General features: G+C 40.8%; 2 protein-coding genes across 9 annotated transcripts in view; both read right to left on the bottom strand.

The window, feature by feature from the left end:
- Nucleotides 1–11,740, bottom strand: part of CPAMD8 (C3 and PZP like alpha-2-macroglobulin domain containing 8) — a 68,345-nt gene extending 56,605 nt beyond the window's left edge. For 5 of the 7 annotated variants that reach the window (XM_052802523.1, XM_052802525.1, XM_052802524.1 and 2 more), the window contains exons 1-2: nucleotides 7,997–8,065; nucleotides 7,258–7,355 (exon numbers count right to left, since the gene is read on the bottom strand). In XM_052802523.1, the coding sequence (XP_052658483.1) occupies nucleotides 7,258–7,355; nucleotides 7,997–8,005 (107 nt within the window). In that variant the 5' untranslated portion in view covers nucleotides 8,006–8,065. Of the gene's footprint in view, nucleotides 1–1,838; nucleotides 2,037–7,257; nucleotides 7,356–7,996; nucleotides 8,066–11,637 lie in introns of those variants that run through there. The other 2 variants (XM_052802527.1, XM_052802526.1) reach the window with 2 other exon arrangements.
- A 106-nt stretch (nucleotides 11,741–11,846) lies between these two features.
- On the bottom strand, nucleotides 11,847–20,355 carry HAUS8 (HAUS augmin like complex subunit 8). 2 transcript variants are annotated; one of them, XM_052802537.1, is made up of 11 exons: nucleotides 20,212–20,355; nucleotides 19,782–19,852; nucleotides 19,619–19,674; nucleotides 19,210–19,306; nucleotides 18,393–18,506; nucleotides 17,150–17,232; nucleotides 16,456–16,527; nucleotides 15,772–15,930; nucleotides 14,667–14,808; nucleotides 13,459–13,600; nucleotides 11,847–12,699 (listed from the first exon to the last, which is right to left on the bottom strand). In XM_052802537.1, the coding sequence occupies exons 2-11, from the start codon at nucleotides 19,849–19,851 to the stop codon at nucleotides 12,579–12,581; spliced, it is 1,056 nt and encodes a 351-aa protein (XP_052658497.1). In that variant the 5' UTR covers nucleotide 19,852; nucleotides 20,212–20,355; the 3' UTR covers nucleotides 11,847–12,578. The 2 variants fall into 2 exon arrangements, with proteins under 2 accessions (XP_052658497.1, XP_052658496.1); XM_052802536.1 differs by lacking the exon at nucleotides 20,212–20,355 and adding an exon at nucleotides 19,937–20,000.
- Between the last annotated feature and the right edge of the window lie 29 nt (nucleotides 20,356–20,384).

Below are 20,384 nucleotides of genomic sequence, written 5' to 3'. Positions count from 1 at the left end.
CATTTCCATAGTTCAACTTGATATACAAAAAAAAGAAGTGACTCTCAGTGTTGACACTCAGCACTTTCTAAATGTCAGACTCGCACACATATAATGTGTCTAAACTTCCAATTTATATAGAAGCAGCCCAGAAACTGCAGTTACAAGATTGGGCTCAAATTCTCAGTTCTGCTACCAATTTTTTGTTCAAACAATTATATCCTCCAAGTATAAAAACCCCAGCAAAAAGGAATTATCGTAGCAGGCACACACACAGTTTTGAAGCCACCCTAGACGACCTCCCATATATACTACAATCCTTGTGTTTCTGAATGGAATCCGTACCATTCCTCTGTGCTGAATGGCACCATGCCATGAACTTGTCAACTAAAAGCATTACAGTCTCTGAGCTCTCTGATGCGTTGGGCTGCAACCAACGCATTTATATTCTCTTCATGACACACCTTTCTGGGGTTTTTTTTCTACCCAAAAGGATTTTTTAAAAGAAGGCAATTCCTCATATAACTCTTTAAGACCAATTTCTCAGCCCATGCCTTTCTACAGTTCCATGAGCCAGGTTGCTTTAGTTCATGATTAATTATCGCTTTGGGATGAGGATGATAGTGTTTTACAGCCCCCAAGTCATCTTTTATCAAATTCCAACCCCATGTTTCTCTCTCAGCAGGCCTCATTGCCATGGAGATCCCATTACCCCCAAAGGAAGTTCAGATCTCTCTGGCATTTGAGTTAAATTGCATGGGGTACTTGCAGATTCAAAACCTTATGGTTGCCAGGTTTGAAAATTCATCAGAACAATAATAAATAACAATAAAAAGTTACTACTTTGCCTGCAAATTCTTGGTAAGAAAGACATAGCTGATCTAGTTGCAGAAGGAGAAAGAGTACCATCTGCATCCAGTATGAAATGATTAGATTCAAACTGTCAACATAAGCACAGCACTACAGTGCCATATGTGAAGCACATGTATTCACATTGTTCTAAATTGCTGCAACTCTTTCTGAAGTATCAGTCTGTCGATACAGCTCTTTAAATCACTTTAATAAGTGGCATTTGAATATTGAATATTTAACCCGGCAATTAAACAGTTAACTGGACAGTGACTGGACAGATCCTTTAAGCACATTTGACTAACAGCTCTGTCAGGTTACACCAAAACTTGGCAGGACGTTAAATATTTTCTAGCAAGCAAGTGAAAATAAGTTCTCCATGGCACTCAGTTAATGCAGCTATTCACGATGTTGATGGGTTATAATAAGCTAGGGATAAAGAACAAAGCAAACCTTAATCAAAGTTAACCTAAACCCACTGGAACGAGCTCCGGATTCAGTTTCTAAAAGCCAGAGAACTTTCCCCGCAGTGAAATGTTTCTCCCCAGATGATCTTCCCCACAAGAATGCTTCACACGCTCTTCGGGAGCAACCAACATTACCTTCAACCATCCCCAGCACAACAGCAGCCCCTGCGCAACACCCCGGATTCCTTAAATAATTGTTTGCAGATAAAAGCTTTGCAGCCGCTGGCTGGAGGAGCTAGAGGCAGGTATTTCTAAGGAGGCTTGCTTTTTTTTTTTTTCTTTTTTTTTCTTTCCCCTTTCCCTGTGCTATGCACTTTTGCACCGGCGAGTACAAACGTGCTGCTCGGCTGGGGAACCGCCGCAGCTCGCCTCCCCGACCCCAGCCCCTCGAGGGGACTTTTCCCAGGCTTTGTTAAGCGGCTGCTGCAGCCACCCCCGGAACCCCCTCGCAAAACAGAGGGGTTCGTGTGTCCCGTCCCGTCCCCCCCCTCCTTTACGGGGAGGCTCCCCCCGCAGGGTGCGCGACCTCCTCCCGCTACTTACTGCCTCTCTCGGGGCTGGGCTGCGCTCAGGCTGCAAAGGGTCAGGAGGACCCCCCAGGAACAGCCGGGCTCCTTACGGGGAGGCATGTTGCTCCGGAGCCCCAAAGCCGGGACACGTTTCTCCGCGGGCAAGAGGGAGCCTTTTGTTCCCGGCGAGCGCAGCCCGAGCTTCCCCCGCCGCCCCGCTCCCGGGCTCGGCTCCCCGGTGCCTCTGGCCGCCGCCCCCGCCGCGTCCCCGCCCCCGGGCCGCCCCCTCCTGGCCCCGGTGCCCGCTCGGCTCCGGCCCCGGCTCTTTGTCTGCGGCTCCCCGCCTGCTCCTGACAGCGTGCACCGGGGGAGGGAGGGGGCCGGGCCCCCGCACCTCCGCCTCTCGGCCCCGGGCCGCAATCTGCCACCGCCCGGTCCCAGGTGCGCTGCCCGCCCGGCGCCAGGCCCCGGCCCCGGCGGGTTCCAAGCCACCCGCTCCTCACCTTCACCATCCTCTCTGCAGCCCGGACAGCCTAACCCGGCCGGCCTTCTCACCCGAGGGCGGCTATGGCATCGGCTCCTCTTCTGCCGAGCCCGACCAGCCCCGGGAGAGCACCTGCCCGAGCTCTCCGCCTTCCTCCTCCAGCCACCGAGGGTGCCGGTGCACCTCACGCAGATGCATGAGCTGCCAGACCCTCAGGTCCCGTCCACCCGGACCAGGGCACAACAGCCCCTGCATGGTCTGGTCCCATTCACTGAGCCTTTGCACTCCGAGGCGCTCCACTGAGCGCTGCCAAAGAACTGCTTTCCGACCCAAAACCCAGTGCCAGGACTGATGCTGCTCTATCCTCCCCCACCCCTAGGCCCTAATCTATCCATCTCCATCCCTCTGTCCTAGCCCCTGGTTACAGGGGCTTGAGACAGGAGGGGGAGCTCTCACTACACCGGTCTAAAGAAGAGGGTGCAGCCTAAGAGCAGAGCTTACACAAATCGAGGAAAAGCATATCCAAAGCAACAGCAGAGATCGAAGGCGACAGAATAAATGCCATGTCTCACACCCATGGATTAAATGCTGCATATAGATACCAACGAATGATTTCTCCAACCCTTGCTGGAGACAACCCAGGGAAGGCAGGATCCCAGATGGGCTTCAGCAGAGCTGAACTCTCTCCCCAGGAATAAGTGAAAACCCTCAATGGAGGTAGTTTGAATCATATTTTTTTCCCCAACACTACACACCTGGCTTAAGGTAAACTACTTGGAAAACAGGAAAAAAATTCTAAAATACTATTATTTTTTTTTCCCCTAGGTTAGCGCTGTTATTTGAACCTCAGTTCCATTTCTTCTAAAAATCACTTATATGGAGCCCAGCATTTTATATAGCAAAAATACAGATTTGTATCCAAAAGTGAACTCAATAGTTTACCAAAGGCCCTTTCCTCTAGCTTCTGACAAGAAAAACAGCAAAACAAGTTGCTAATGCTGCTAAACTTTTAAAACTATTTTTTGCCCTCTTAAAATTATTTCAGTCACCATATATTTTAGCAGTATCATTTCTAGCTAACACATTTTCTGCAAGTCAGTCCATTCCCTAAAAACACAAAGTCATCAAAAGGAGTGAGGTTTCCCTGACTACTTCAGCAATAGGACTTCAGCCAGCAGAGCAACAAAATGGTGCCTAAATTTTTTATCTTGTTTGAAACTTACACTAATTTTAATATGACTTCTCTTAAAAAAAAAAAAAAATCATTAACTCAGTAGCTTTTTGATAAGTTCAGATTATCTACAGTAATGGAGAACACTGCTAGATGTGGCTACATTTTCCTACTTACACCTATCTTAAAACAGCATTGTCTTATTTTTGTGGAGAGGCATAACAAGTCTAGAAAAAGAGGGAACAAACTTTGTCAAATTAAAAAAAAAAAAAAAAAAAAGGAAAGAAAAGCTAGGCTAGGGCTTTAAAAACTGTGTCTCTCCTAAAAATTCCTTATACCAGACAACTTAAACAACAGTCTCAAATCGAAAGGACTATGTATTTTGCAAGGCTCATTACAGTTTTTAGGACTGGACACGACAGCTAAAATCATAGCCAAGCAAGTTTAGAAGGTTTTAAAGAAATCACCTATTTAAACTACTCTTATTACATCAACAATCCTTAACTAATGTTTGTCTACAGATCCTGTTTTAAGACTGGCCCTAATTGTCAAGAAATTTTATTCAATACAATAAGAACATCAAAATTATGCTCTCCCTACTGAACAAGACGTTTTTAAAGATTGTTCACCACCTTGGGAAAGGTTATTTTTATTTATTTTTAATGGGATTTTTCTAGCTATAGCTCATCTGTGGGAGGAGTTGCAGAATGTCTTGGAGCAGCTTTCAGCTTTTAATATTATGTAAGCTGAATCCATTCTGCTTGCTGCTGTGCTATTTAAGCACAACTGCTCCTCTCTTGCTCACTTCATTGCTCATGTATCTTCACATGACAAAACAGCGCTACAAGAGCTACCAAGGGACTCTTTTGTTTGCCCCAAATTGAAGACACGTGCAAGAAAGCATGAAGTCAAAAAGAGGCCCTCCTAACACATCTTTTCTCTCCATCTTTAAAGTATATAGGGTTTTTCCTCTGATCTCCCATTCCTCAGAAATGTGTAATTGTACTCAAAAGGTACTATTCTACTTGTACTAGGAGTTGTACTAGCTTGTACTAGCTATGATGGTCAAGGTTATAAGTAAGGCAGTATCTGTAAGAATAGGTAATGTATTTTGTTAGATTATGTTAGTTTAAGATGTGAACACTCTCCACAAACCTTGCACTAGTATTCTTTGGGGTGATGTCAGTTCAATTGACATTACACTGGTTTTCCATGGAATTAAATATAATGCCTGCCATTCAGATTTATTAAGAGCTGTATTTTTCTACAAATGTTTCACTAGAACATTAGTTTTATCTTTCTCCCTACTAAATGCAACTGTGGCACTGTTGAGATCAACATTAACTTGCACCAACTCTGTCAAACCTAGGTCTCACTTCAAACAGTTTATGATATTCTTAATAAAATAACTGTTTTATAACACAGATTGGCCTTTGCAACTTAACTAGAAATGGAAATAGCTGGATTATCTAAATTTAAAAGAGTAGATTCCTCCTTACTGCTGCATTCTCCTCCAGTTTATTCAAACTCATTCAAACTCTAGAACCATAAAGATCCTTTCCCAAGCAAACAGCTAGGCTTTATGAGAAGCAACTTACTAGAAAGTCCATTAAAGTGGGAATGGTTTGGTTTTGGTTTGTTGGGTTTGGTTTTTTTTTGACAAACCAAAACATGCAAAGATAAAGCAAAATCTGGTAAATCCAAGTTCTTTTTCAGCTTCATCATATACTCAAATACATCCACAAAACCCTGTATGCCTCAGTATTTTCCTGTCTGCAAAGCAGCAATACTAGTGTTAGCCTCCTTCCTAAGGGTAACACTTAAGAGCATGTTGAAATCCTTTGATTAAAGACAATAAGGAGGCAAAACGAAAATGAAACACTTTTGCTGTTCTTATGGTACAGCAGCCTATAACTGATGTACAATACCTCACCAATCAAAACAATGATTTTGATAACAGTTCTCCAGAGATCAGGTATGTTTCAGGTAAAACAGCATCATGCTGTTGAAAAAATAACTATCTCCACACTTAATCCATACCTCTTCATAGAGCAGACCCACAAATGGTTCCTTACAGACTCATGCCTGAGATCTATGGGGTACATACCAAAAAAACCCCACAAAGTGCCACTAAACACCCATTCTGTAGTAATCCACATTTTATCTTTGAAAAAGCTCTGGGTATGGACATTGAAGAAGCACTATGATTCAGCAACGAATGCAGCACAGTACACTTCTAAAATGGAGCTCCATCATCTTCATCATAATGCTATAATATTTTTGAACACAAAACAGTGTATTTCTACATTTCAGAAATCACAGCTAGAAATTATCATTATGAGGAGTATAGCCATTTTAAATAACTGTTAACTTTTTTTAAAGGAGAGATTTCTTCCAAATTGAAGATTTTCTACTTGATATTTACTGACTATAAGAAATATCAGGCAATTACAGTCTCTAAAGACTGCAAACCATCTTCTAATTATGAAAGTATGTGCAATCCTGTAAATAAAGCTAGAATCAGCTTGGTCTGAGAAAAAAGGAGGCTTTAGATATCATTTCAAACTATTTAGTTACTGAAATGGAATTTTCTGTGCCTGCCAAAATGAATCCTATTCAGTGTGATGCAACAGGTGTTGGAATTCCAGCAGCCGCCTGCAACCCACATCTGGTAATAGTTAGGAGTTTAAAGGAAGTTCTGTAAGAACTGCTTATGTATAAAAACTATTCATCAGTCAAATCTATGGGCCATATTCACCCACCGGCTTGCGCTGTGCATAGTTCGGATTTTTATTTCATTTACAAAAAATGTAATTCTGCTCCTTATGAAATTTTAGGAATCTCAGGCACTTGTCCAGGTTGAAAGTGTGTGGGGGATTGGTATGGCTATACCGGTGTGTCAGAAAGGTGAGGGAGGGACTGCAGTTTATAGAAGAAAGTGCAAGTACATCTATATTGGTTCTGACTAGATCTAATTTACATCCTGACTGCTTGTACATTCTCATCATTACTCTGCAGAAGAAAGAATTCCCCACCACTACCCATGTCCCATCTATCTACTAAATAAACTACATGCAATGTTAAAATTATCAGACAGGTATTTGTCAAATAAAAAACAGCGTTAACACTAAGCTCTAAATAATACTAATTCTTGAGTACTGATACTCTCAGCTGCACCTCCTTTTGCTCCCCCCCCCCCCCGCAATCACAAAATTCAGATCAGTAAGACTAGTCACAAGAATCAAGTGGTAGGATCACACCATTAATAATTAGCCCTTTTTAACTGCCACAGCATAAGTGTTATCACTAACTTGTCACACAGGTGACCAGACCTAAAGGCACACGAGGTAACACTCACTTATTTAAAAATTTTGAGAATACATGTGTAAATTGTGCACATAAGAAAAGATGCTGCAGTAAAAACAAAGTTAACAACTATTTAGTTTTGCATTAAGTCCTGTACGCACTAGATTTCAGTAGAAGGTGGGTGAAAAATAAAAAACAAGGGACAATTCATCAGCTTCAGGGAAGCCAGAATCATTTGTCCCCCCTTCCCAATGGAAAACACTCATGTCAGTCATTACATACCGCCAGTCAAGAATAAGGTCTTAGTTACTTTTTACAGCATTATATTTATGGTAAAAATCCCCCACCCGTTTCTTTAACTCCCAGTTTTGTTCTCCCTTTGTGTTCCTGTGACAGCCTCCTTTCTGTTAGCCAAACATGGATACCTAATGTAGAAACTAATAACTGCAAAACAAGTGTCCTGTTGGCTTCGCCATACTACTGCAAGCTTACCAGCAATGAGGACAATGTCTTTTAACAGAAACTACATCAGTCCAGATACAGAGTGGTAGAAACAAGACTGATCCTGCCTCCCAGGAACACAAGCATCTCTAGAACAAAATTACAAGGGAAGGATAATTAAAGAGCACATTCAAAATAAGAATGTAATCTGAGTAGCATCTAACAAGAAGATAATGATATTGAGAACATAATTATTAAACAGTTCTGTAAAAAATGCTTATTAATCATCTATAGAACAGGAGAGGCTGATCTTTCACAGTAGTATAACAATTTAATTCCTGACAAAATGACTGATATAGTACTAAAAAATGATTCATATGGGCAGATGTCAATTTAGAATGGGAATAGAGCACTGTGCTTAATCAGAATTGGCTGGTCATTAAGACACTTAGTAAGAAATACTTCCCAGTTTTCTTCTCAGCCTCTACATATGACTGATGCAATAGAAGTTTGTGCATAGTCTAGTGTTTGGTGGCAGTTTTATACATAAATAAGGGATCTAGAGAGCTTGTGAAGTCTCCACACTTAAGAGTTATTAAAAATTCAGCTGGACACCTTTATAACTAGGAATGGGTAGAGGCATCCTTTTATCATACAAGTCATATTAATTTGAGAAATTTGAGTTTGTTCAGTTAGGTGGAAACAAATTTCTTAAGACAAAGAAGGTGGCAAGAAAGGGTTAAAGGCTCTCACCATATTTGGGTACTGTCTATACAGATTCCATACTTACCCTGTCCATAATATGCTGAAGTTGTGTAAGTGTACCAACATTGCTCTATAGTCAAGCTAATAAGGTTCACCTTGGTTTAGCTGGGAATCAGTGCTGCACTCCTATAGTTACTTGTTTACCATTTCACTTACTGAAATACTGTCTAAAAAGTTCTGAAGAAATACACAACAAAGCATGACTGCTGAAAGGATTAAGTGCCACAGACAGAGTATCTTTTTGGGTAGTAGTCCTGAAAACTCCACTAATCAATCAGCTGTTTAACTTCCCACCACCACATGCAGTAGATATTAAAACAAGGAATGAAGTTTTTATATCCTACAGGCCATCTCTGAACACATTATCTATATAAACAAGAAATTAGTTATGTCTTAAGAGGCAAATTGTGTTTGCTTCCCTAACATACAAAGTTTAAGATCTTGAAATAGCAGGAAACTCAATAGGTCTCGCATATACAGAAATATTTTAAAAGAAACTGATCAGAGGCATTTGAGACTACTCTGCAAACCTCATCCTCCATCCTTGTGCTTGCTTTACAGACCACACACAAATGCAGCGGAAGAAACAACCTAAAATCATTTCTGTGAGTTGAACAGGAACGCTCACATAATCACTGGAAATGCTCTTAATTGGTGTGGCTCAGTGGTGCATTTCAGAGCTGTTAGATCTTCTGCCGCTGTGGAACTCTTTTCATGTCCTGGCAATCACAGTCCAGCCAGCAGTTTGTTTATCATATTCAGTATGAGTTTCCGGATCTCCAACAAAGTGGTATTTACTCCGAGGCAGGGAAGACTGCAGTAATCCAATAAGTTCTCATTAGCCTAAAATGCAGAAACATCTGCTGGGGTCATGAGCTGCTTACTTTCTGTTGATGAGCAAAGAATCAGCTCCATTCGAAGCTAGTGTGAACAAAGAACTGTAGGGTTGGGGGGTGGTGGTGAAGAGACCAACGGGCCTCGATTATCTCCTGGGCTGCAGCTCCACAATAGTGCACCACAGGCAAAGAGGGATGCTCCCTTACCTTGACCCCTGGTGACCCTATTGCAGAGAGCACAGGAATTACAGCAAAAAATGCTTTGATTCAGCCCTCCTGAGCTGGTGGTCAAAACAGTCAGGCAACACCAGCGTAACTGAAGAGAACACTGTCAGAGCTCCCCAAGAAATATCACAATCCAGGCAGTGCAATCTGTGCAGTGCAAACCTAGCTCAAAATTACCTTGCCAACTGCTTTTTAGACAATTAAGAGAATTTTGCAGGGTACAAATACTTACATTCTGTGTGCTCGCCCCTTCCCACCCAGGCTCTCAGACCTAGCTGGCTTGCTTCACAATTGCTTTCAGTTTTTGGAAGAGAAAAAGAGCCCCCCCCCCCCCCCAAAAAAAGCACCTTAGGACACATGAATGTTAACAATTGGTCAGTAAGAGCCTCTGGCCTAGAAGATGAATACATAGGTAATAAGTACTGCACAAATTCAGATAGAACAAAACTAAATCTTCATTGATACAAATTACAGAAGGGAGAACATTATTAATTCTAGGTTTTTAAAAAAAAAAAAAAAAAAAAAAAAAGAAAAAGGGAGATTGATAACCTGAATAAAAAGAGCCCTTAAATTGTTTAGGTTTCCAACCGATTCAGAGCATGTGACATTGTCAGAAAATAAGTGGAAAATACAAAATAAGTGGTGTCACATCTGTTTAGCTCCTGCTCCAGTGATTCTGCAGTTCTTTGTTGTTGTTGTTGTTTGTACAGTGTTAAATGTGGCAGCATCTAATTCTGTGGCTATTTCAAGGTGGAGGACCCTAAAACACTTCTGCAAAGAGCCAACCCAGAACCACTTAGAAAGAATATTCAGGAAAATAAAAATGGAAAAGTCTCAGTTCAAAACAGCTTAAAACCCTTTCCTGGAGAGGCTGAGCTGCTTTATCTAACACTTGTCTACCATTTGTACAAAGAATTACACAAGTGTCCAATTTGAGGAAAAGAATGGCCAGAATGCTCAAATCAATGCCTATGATTCTTCTGAAACAATAAGCGCACATCCCCAAGCACTTCATTGTTTTGTACATGCAGTTGGCCTTTAGCTCCAGGACTCCCACTTTGCCTTAGGCTTGTATAGACAATGACTGCCACCTGCAGCAGCAAGGATGAACTACTGCCCCCGAAAATTCAGAGCCTTTAATCGTGATCACAGCAAGCAGAACCTTTCTCTCCACCCTTCTTCACGGGAGAGAACTAATAGCGTTCCACTTCACTTTATAATACCAATGCAGATATATTGCACTTGATTAGTCTAGAAATTGATCCGAGTGAGAAAATCCAGAAGGAAGCTGAAACTCCACCCAAGTCCTCTTTCATCCCTCTCCAAATTACTGAGTAAAAGGATATATGTTAACATTAAAATCAGAACATGTACATTTATGCTCTAGATGGAAAATATGTACCTGAAATCAAAGCACTTCTAAAAAAATTTATATTGCTGTCTGTTGCTTAAGTATCATTTGGGTGTGTATATATATCTATATATACACACACGCACAACAGTATCTCAATGGTAGAAAGTCATTTGACTGAAGAGGATGGGTTTAATTTAAAAGTATTTCCTAAAAAAAACAAACTTTTTTTAGACCAGCAATGAGGTCTACCATCAAGAAAACCTAGGAAAGACATTCTGACTTGTGTCTGTGCAGACACAGAATTATCAAGAGACTCTAAACTTGATTTTCATTTCATCTGTCCCCCCTCACATTTAAGACGACCACTCTTAATTTTCTGAGTTTCAGAATGACACACTCGTGATAAGCAGCTTAAAGGCATGAGGACACACATCCTAGCAATTATCCAAACCTAGGAAAAACAGTTGTTTGACCACCAGGTTCATCATATAGGAGCCTTTCTACAGAGATCTCCATCCACCAAAAATAAACAGACTACTAATTTGCAGCTAACCCATGACTTGACTGCTTAGCAAAGTTCCCCATCCAGTGGCCAACTTCGTAGGTGCAGCTCATGTTCCTGGCCCAGAGCATGATCCTGCTGCGTGCAGCACCTATGACTCAGGGACTGGCAGCACACACAGGTGAACTGTTAAGTGCAGATCACCTAACATGTTTGAGGAAGAAGAAGTAAGAGATGAATAACTTAAAATAACTCATTGCCCTCCCACTGGCTCATGGATAAGTTACTGTGAAAAAAATGACACTGATATTATATACAGTCTTAACAGTTTGTTATATATTGATTTCTCATCCAGTGCACTGCACATCTCACCGATCCAGTTACTACAGCTTAATTTACTCCTAATTTTTAATAAAAGGAGACAAGAATCTAGACTCTTAGTAATACCAGGAAGAAAGCCTGAATAGCACTTCAAGGAGCACAAGGAGAACGCTCCAAGTATTTTTTGAGCGGGCCAAAAAGCTTTATAGACACAGCTTAGGCCAGAAACATAACACTAAGCAGACAATACACAGCAAAGCTTTTGAAAAACCATCAGAGAAAGAGGTTCCACAGGTAAAAAAAATTCAGGATATAGCATGTGTTTCAGAGAGAAATGCATTCCATGTATAAAAATGTAAAGTGTGTTGAAAAAACCTGCCACATCTGGCAAGTACGTTCATAACAAGACCACACTCTCAGGCACTTACTCAGTAGTTAGGTTTGAAGTTTCTCTCCACATGCACAATCTTCTGGTCTCAGCACTTTGGATGCCAGTAGGTCATGGCTTGCCACTGGGACTGGTTAGTGTCTATAAGTCCACCACTGCATATATCATGTAGTATTAGTCCTATGTAAGCCCAAATGGAAACAAAAGCTTCTGCAGGAGATCAGTGAAGATATTAAAACATGAAGGCTATTGATATAGCAGTGGAAAATAGTCTTTATTATTAAAAAGAATAAAGTCCTTCAAGAGAAGGCATCAGGTTAATACAAAAGCATTTATGATTTTAATAATTTGTTTCCAAGACAATTAGGCAACAAGTTACCAAAACTTTTCACTTGTTACAAGTAACCAGGCTCCTTCCAAGCCTCAGCCTCATTATTTGCTACCCTGGTAGCTTTTCCTCTCAGCAAATCCAGAAATAAGGGACAATTAAGAGTTCCTCCAGAAGTTCTTCACTGGGCCACCAATGATCACGCTGTACATTCCTACAGATCCTCCTGATGAGATCAGCAAATATACAGTACCACATACACAATTCCACATCTATATTCTGATATGCTGCCCTCTAAGGAACACTACTTCAGAAAGAGATGCAAAACAGTCTACTTGAAGCCAGTTCCAAGGAAGTAGAACAAGAAGTTTAATAATACATAGGTCATATTTGCTAAGAATAACATTTATTATTTACCTTTCAGTATTGTCAAGGCAGAAGGTGATGAAAACGGTGTCACAGAAATTCATATTAAAAAAAGATGTCTCCTTATGGGACATGCAGAAGAAAACTCCATTTCTTACATTAGTAAGCATACACGCCACTGGTTTCATATTCTGGTATAACTGAAAATTTGGATAAGTTATATGTTCACACAGGAAGTATGCTGGCATTGATTTAGAACCCACTTGTTAGTAAAATAATACACAAACTTAGTTGAAGTACCAGTGTTTCACAACATCTAGTCCATTTTTCTCTTCGCATATTCTTTGGTTATGCAGAGAAACTTCTTTAGCAACTGCAAATGACAGGTTCTGCACTTCTGTGAAGCTCCTGGAACAAATGAAGCAAGCTAAATCAGTTACTCTGAGGATAACTTCTGCTTAACCCCAAAGGCTATGTGCCTGGACATTCACATCATTCTCCTACCATGGAGCCACCAGAAGAAAAAATGTGAAATATGAATTTTCTTCCCAAAGGCTAGAATTTGGAGGAGAGGAGGGGCAGTTTGCAGGAGGGGGAGATGTGTGGCTTTATGGTCTTTCAATCTTCAAAGGTTTTGCTGTAATCTCTTCTAGGGAAATGAAGGAAGGAAAGGGAATTTATCATGCCTTATCTCCTCCTCATGCTCTCCATGATACTTTGTACTTGTTGACACAACACTCCAGGAGAGAAACCTTTTCTGTCCTCGTCGTACCTCCTAAAGGATGATATATTTGCCTGGTTATTATTTAAGACAAAGTGCTTCCAGTTCACTTTTCTGTCTGTTGGAGTTCTCCACTCTCCTACGTATTTGCACTTTACCAGGGCTATTCTTCCTCACTGAAATTGTCAGCTGAAGTGTCAGAGAATGGCACACTAAAGTAGTTTGCTTAGAATACACAAACAAAAAGCCCCAAACATCTTTACTTTGACTGTAGATGGGGTAGGGACAGAAATGCAGATGTCTGCTACAAACAGAATTAAACTTAGTGCTACTATCCCCTCAATTAATCCTCCTCTAATATATATTCAGTATATATTCTACCGAGACTATAGATTTTCCTCTGAATATTTAGCCAATGAGTCTTTTCACCTGATTGTTGTAAATACCTTTGAAGCTCTTTATCCAGTTGCTGAGAAACTCCTTTAAGGTCTTTCAGCACACTAAATGCTTTTGCACTTTCTTCTGAGTAGCTTGGCATAACTTCTGTCAGAAGTTCCTGTGTGATAGTTAACTGCTTTTGCAGTTCATCTGCAATATGAGATGTTAAAGATATTATTCAAAAATGCATGCAGTAGCATCAGTTAATACAAGATTACTTAATAGCTGGAGTAACCACAGAAACAAGTGAACTAGATGATGGAAAACTACTGTTTGTTCAGCTTTTGCAAACACACTATGAGAACACTGTGAAAGCCAAATTATTTTCAGCTATGAAGACTAACACCAGCAACATGCTATTAAAACTGCTAATCAAGCTCTCATTTAGAGTATGTCAAAGATTTTTTCCAAGACAAATGCAAGAAAAAAACCAAGTTTTAAACATCCAAAATTCCCTGGTGAGTTACATATATTGCTATTGGCATATACCCCCAACACGAAATTTATCCAGTCCTTTCCTTTAGCATTCACAAATGAAAAACACGTATTTATTTTCTCTCCAGCCTCCTTACAAGAATTCTAAGCTCTTCAATAAACCTTTTCCATTCGTTTTAAAGCGTAAGCAAGATTATTGCAAATGGTTTAAGAATCTCATTTCTTGCAGACCAGCAGTTTAAAATATAACTTTTTGCCCAGAATTCAATACAAACCACAAGTACTAACTTATTAAACAAACACTCTCCGATTCAAGACATCACACAATATATTTAAGCTCTAGTTCTACAGGAAACATGAGCAAGTCTACCCTCGTGACTTTATCCCTCAAACACAGAAACAAGAAGACATCACAGCATTTCTACAACTTGCTTACCCATTAGGAACAAGAAAGGAGGAGGAATGCCATGAATATAGTTAAAAGATACAGAAACTTGCTAAAGAAAGTGTATATGAAAACTACCCTAGTTTAGAAAGTTAATTTTTTTCCTGCTGCAAGATAAAAAACTTGCTCAAGTGCAGTTTAGTGGTTAAACGGAAACAAGAATTATTTGCAGCAAAATATGTGACTAATGTTGCAGCCCAGTGTCTATACAAGATCTAAGAGTACACAAAATTCCTCCAGTGGCCACAGATAGATCCGATAATAACAATGTAAGAATTTTAGCATGCCAAAACCCACTATTTTTGAAAATAAATTTGATTAATCAAATTTTCATACCAAGGTATGTTAGCTTATCTCCTTCTATGTGAATATTCTTTATGGGTAATTCATGTCTAGTGGCATCCAGGGAAACTGCAAAGCTTTTATATTGGTCTTTAAACTGTCCACAAACTGGAACAAGGGGAGAAAGTACTTCTATCTGAAAAAGATACATGATGAATCAACACTTCTTCAAAAGCAGCCATTTTGTTAGTACAGACCTGGCTCAATGCAGAAAAATAATTTACAAAAAGACCCAAGTACCACTCTGAAATGCTAGTTGACAGAGGAATTCAAGAAGTTTGTGGTATGATATTCCTATCATGCTGTTTAATAAGTTTTCCTCTACGACCCCAAAACGCCTAGGTCAATACCAGTTTCCTTGTTACTGTAGCTCAGAGATATTAGCAACATAGCAGGCAAAGTGTTCTATATATGATACTTTGACTGTGTATTCACAAGAAGACAAAAGTCTTGTTTAATTTTTGCAATGCGTATTTGTTAAAAGCAAACATTGGTTCAGTTTTGAAAAATAATTATTCAAAAAGTACAAGTACTACCTTTTAATCTCACACAACAGAACTAACAAAATACTGACAAAGAGGGGGAGGGTGTAGCTTTTAAGATCACCTATTATCAAGGACTTCATTAGAAACTTGCCTTCTTACAACCAGGCCAGAACTGTCACTGTCTAACATACGAAAATAAGACAAATAAAGAACAGATGTTCACTTCTCACCTAAGAGTTAGCATCTCAGCTCTAGCCATAACTGTAATTGCATAACTGCAGGATGTTCACGTGGTTTAAGATACTTGCATCTCCTGTGCATCAACTGTAAACTGCTCTGGCAACCAGTGCGCTATTGCTGCCCCTTGCCTAATAGCTCTAACTTCTCCTTCCTGCCTATCCACAAGGGACAACAAAAAAGTGACAAAGGCATTTGCTTAGGTTACTAGAGAGCATTACATGCCACCACAGGAAGCAGATATTTATTTTGTTTAAGCTGCATAAAATTGTACACCAGCAGGCCAGAGAAGCAGAGAAATCTTCTCTGGGTAAAGGACTACTTCATAAGTGAGCTTGTTTAAATATAGGAGAAGCATAAATTGTAATAAAGCCTACCTGCTTGTCTAATGCATCATCAAGTTTCTGCTCTCTCTCTTTGAGTAGAATTTCACGCTTCAACTCATAGAGCTTCTCCTGTTGTCTCTCCTTTTCTTCACACAACATTAACAAGTTTTTTTCTGCTTTTTTCTCCAGCTCGGCAAGATTTTTTTCTGCCTATTACATCCAAAAAATATTCACAACTAAAGTAATGCTACATCTAAGTAATTAACATATTCTGAATAAACAAATGTAAGCATTGGACCAGGTCAAAGAGCTTCAATTAATGAACCAAAGACCTCACACAGTAAGCACAGTACATTATAGTTAAAGCCCCTCTCCATCTTCTTCCCCCACCCCCACTAATATTTTTTGTAAAGGAAAAATATATATATACAGCACTGAGTGAACAAAGCACAAAGTCACTGCTACAACCTTGAATTCCACACACTCTCACTCACGGTTTTCCCAAATTTCTGCATATCCCTACTTCATGAAGAACCAGCACCAGCTTAATAAACTCGTACTAATTCACTCTAAGACAGTTTTCAAAGAAAGTCATAAGTTTTACAACCATAAACATATAATGTCACAAAAATCTAACTTTTACGGATCAGAAAGCATAGAGTAGAGAAGAAATTAAACAATTCCTCAATATCAAGTTCTTCCATCTGAAACACCAAGTACTTGACTGATTCTCACCTTTACTCTTAGGTAAGTTAAAAGCAGTGTCTGAGATTCCAGCTCTTCCATCAGAGCATCAGAATCATTTTCCTTCAGAAAAGAAAAGAATATACTACATCAATTTTGGTATTTAAACAATTATTTTTTCAACATTCAAATACTGGAAGTCCAATTTGTGCCTGGAATCATCCTCAACAATAGTCAGCTCAATGAAAAAAGTTTGGGTTTTTTTAGCAACGTATTTTAAATATACCTCTTTGTCCTTTGTTCCACCACTTTTTATAACATTTTCAGCAGATTTTTGTAATACTGGTAGAGAACTTGAAGTTTCAGTGCTACGTTGAATGAGGTCCCTAAATAAGGCACTTCAAATTAGGTTGAATCAATGTTAGTTTTCTGAGCAAAAATGTCAGAAAATATTTAAGGATAACGTGATATAATTAAAAAGTATGGCCAGGAATACAAAAAGAATCCACTTGAGGAGATGCTACAATCAGAGCAGATTCTTTACCACAAGAAACGGAAGCAAAGGGTGTTGAGACATCTGATAAACAAAACAAACACCGCTAGCAGTAGAACAGACCTATCCTCTGACTACTGCCAGAAGGCTCAGGACCTCAAAGTTGTTATTAAGATTAAAGATAAATAGAAAATCTTCATTTCACACATTTCAAAATAAATATGCTTAACAAATGAAAGCAGCAAGACTCACCACTTTTTTGTTTTTTTGACATGTCCTTGTACCTTCTTTGTAAGCAGATTTTGAATCAGGAGTCTTTTTGCGGACAGCTGTATCTGTATCACAACAGAAAAGTTATTGCTCTCTTCTACCAAAGTATATAGGGTTTGTCAACATAGCATCAGGTTCTTCAAAGGCAAAGATAATTTCAAAATGATTATGTGTACCAGTAAAGTCGACTTGTGCCCTATTTCTGGCTATGATGATACTCATGAAATGTGGATCACATGAGCATTTAGCTTTAAATGACAGTTACAGATAGATGTGATAGATTATCATCCCTTCTGAAAATTGTAACACCCATCTGTTATAGGAACAAAGACTTGAGGGCACTTTGTTCTTTAATATTTGATCTTAAACAATAAGAACCAAGCACCCAAAAGATACTAAAAACCGAGAGGTTAATTTAAACACCAAAGGTCTTAATACCTCTGCTTAAAGACACTTGAAATAACGTACATGTCGTGGTTTAACCCCAGCCAGCAACTAAACACCACGCAGCCGCTCACTCACTCCCCCCCACCCAGTGGGATGGGGGAGAAAATCGGGAAAAGCAGCAAAACCCGTGGGTTGAGATAAGAACGGTTTAATAGAACAGAAAAGAAGAAACTAATAATGATAATGATAACACCCATAAAATGACAACAGCAATAATGAAAGGATTGGAATGTACAAATGATGCGCAGTGCAATTGCTCACCACCCGCCGACCGACACCCAGCCAGTCCCCGAGCGGCGAATCCCTGCCCCCACTTCCCCGTTCCTATACTGGACGGGACATCACATGGTAAGGGAGTCCTTTTTGGCGCCCAACGTGGGGCCTATGGAATACACCGTTGGCCAGTTTGGGTCAGGTGCCCTGGCTGTGTCCTGTGCCAACTTCTTGTGCCCCTCCAGCTTTCTCACTGGCTGGGCATGAGAAGCTGAAAAATCCTTGACATTAGTCTAAACACTACTGAGCAACAACTGAAAACATCAGTGTTATCAACATTCTTCGCTCTGAACTCAAAACATAGCACCGTACCAGCTACTAGGAAGACAGTTAACTCTATCCCAGCTGAAACCAGGACAGTACACCTTATTTAACAAAATCCTTTTGTGAATATAGAAGAATACAAGGGTTATTATATTGTAAATTGTATTGTATTGTAAAATCAAGTTACAGCACATAGGTTAAAAATAATAAAACAAGAAATTGAGTGTGAGTGGAAGCTTACCATTAATAGCTGAAAGATCAAGGTCTGGTCGACTAATTTTACCTTCATCCAATAAAGTGGACTGCAAATCACCTTTCTCAAAACTACTCTGATTTAATGAGTTAGGGAGAACATCTGTAGAAAGAAGCTATTATCAAACTAAAAGAATTAGAACAGATTCTGCACAAGTTCACAATTATATATGCTTTCACTAATATGTGGCAACCTTATGCAAACTTTTACACATTTACTTTATATACATCATTTGTATACTCCCTAACTTACCTAGAGATAAGGTAGCTCAGAATGTTATCCTCTTAAACATTTCACAGTTCAACAACACTACTCAGATGTGAAAAGGGAATAATGTTATTTCCTCAGTATTTTCAAGTCAAGCTAAGGTCTTACCAGAAAAGTCTTTTGCAATTCTTGCAAAATAAATAAAAATGGACTGTTTTGCAGACACGGATTTTCCATCTTTACACCGGGTTTATTAAAAAGATTAAATAAAAAGAGCAGGGCAATGGTGAGGGCATAGTAAGAGAATAGTTCAAAGCCTTGTGCAGAAGACAAGAGCTATGCTTATTTTAGACAGCCCAGTTCCTCAGTTCCACATTAGTTTTCTATCAGAATGTCCAGACAAGAGTTTAAGGCACTTGAGTTTACACTTCTCAGTCCTGCATCAAGTTTTGTAATTCCCTTTGTATACAGGTAATAACTAGCAATGATGCCAGTAATACAAAATATCATCTCTTAAGAACGTTTTAGAGTTGTTAAGAGTTCCACAGGTTGGAAATACAAATTCACAAAATAGCTTTTAAATTCTGGTAAAACCTACCAGCGGAAGTTTTACATTTCTGAAGAAGAACTGATCTTGGTTTAGTTGCAGAAGATGGTTTAGCAGCAGGCGATAAAAAGGAATTTTTTGAAGTATCCTGACAACCGAGAAACAGATAAGACTGAACATAAGCGGTAATGACGATCAGCAATATATCTTACCTCCACCTTGAATGCTGACAATAAACAACTACAATCCCAGGGCGTCTTGACGCTTTGCAAGTCACCTGAGTACAGTCCCAAGTTCCCAACCCAGTCTGCATCTAGTAATCTGCATCTACGACTCCCTCATAACCCCAGCGGAGTCATTTTTTGCTTAGCTCTCGCTGCCAAACGTCCGAGCCGCCCCTCACACCATTTCTACCCTTCAGTGAGCGACACCTGAGCTTGGCAGCGAGGCGTCCAAGTACCTTCTTGGCGTCTTTCTTATCGTACTGCAAGTAGCGAGACTTCACGATTCTTCCTCCTGAAGAAGGAGCAAAGAGAGCTCAGCCGGGCCCGCCGCCGCGCTTCCCGCCTCAGCGACCCGCCGCGCCTCCGTCGGAGCGGGCTCCCCCCTCACCCGCCGGCTACCTTTCCGCTTATTCGTAGACACTTTTCCGCCCGCCACCATAGTATTAGAGTCGCTCGCCAGCGTGGACATCCTGCAAAGACAGAACGGGAGATGACAACGGCACCGGGCGACGAGTGAGGAGACGGGCGGGGGAGACGCTCCCCCCCTCCCTCACCCTTTCTCCGCCTCAGCCGCCATCCCGTTCGAACCGCCGCGCAGGCGCAGCACCGCCCCCGCCCTCCAGGGGAAGACGAAGCCGCGCGCCCCCTGGCGGCGCGGAGGAATGAAACAAGCCGTCGCCGCCGGCTTCCCTCAGGGCAGACACCCACCGCCGCAGGGGACCCTCGCCAAGGGGGATGCCTCCCCCCTCTGGCTGCGCCTGCTACGTTCCCCTCAGCACCGAGGTAAAGCAAGAAATGAGAGTCTGACAACGCCTACAGCGTGACTGACCCCAAATGCTCTTCTTTCTTCAGGCCTTTGGTGGGAGGAAGGCCGCTCTCTGCGGCTTCAGCTGGTGAAGCTCAAGAACGCTACGCTAGGGATCTTCTCTGCTGGAAAAGGGCGGTGAGCAGCAGCACCGCCTCTGCAGCGGGAGCCCTCACAGCGCCGGGGGGGGTTGGGGT

Source organism: Harpia harpyja, chromosome 11 (assembly GCF_026419915.1).
Source record: "Harpia harpyja isolate bHarHar1 chromosome 11, bHarHar1 primary haplotype, whole genome shotgun sequence".
In the NCBI taxonomy this organism is placed as follows: Eukaryota; Metazoa; Chordata; class Aves; order Accipitriformes; family Accipitridae; genus Harpia; species Harpia harpyja.
This window is presented reverse-complemented; position numbering and strand designations above follow the sequence as displayed.

Excerpts from the sequence above, each read along its gene's own strand:
- HAUS8 (XM_052802536.1), bottom strand. The coding sequence starts at position 19,959 with ATGGCGGCTGAGGCGGAGAAAGG. Across the intron at positions 19,307-19,618 it reads ATAAGAAAGACGCCAAGAAG|GATACTTCAAAAAATTCCTT; the intron begins GTACTTGGACGC and ends CTCGGTTGTCAG. Across the intron at positions 17,233-18,392 it reads TGATCTTTCAGCTATTAATG|ATACAGCTGTCCGCAAAAAG; the intron begins GTAAGCTTCCAC and ends GTTGTGATACAG.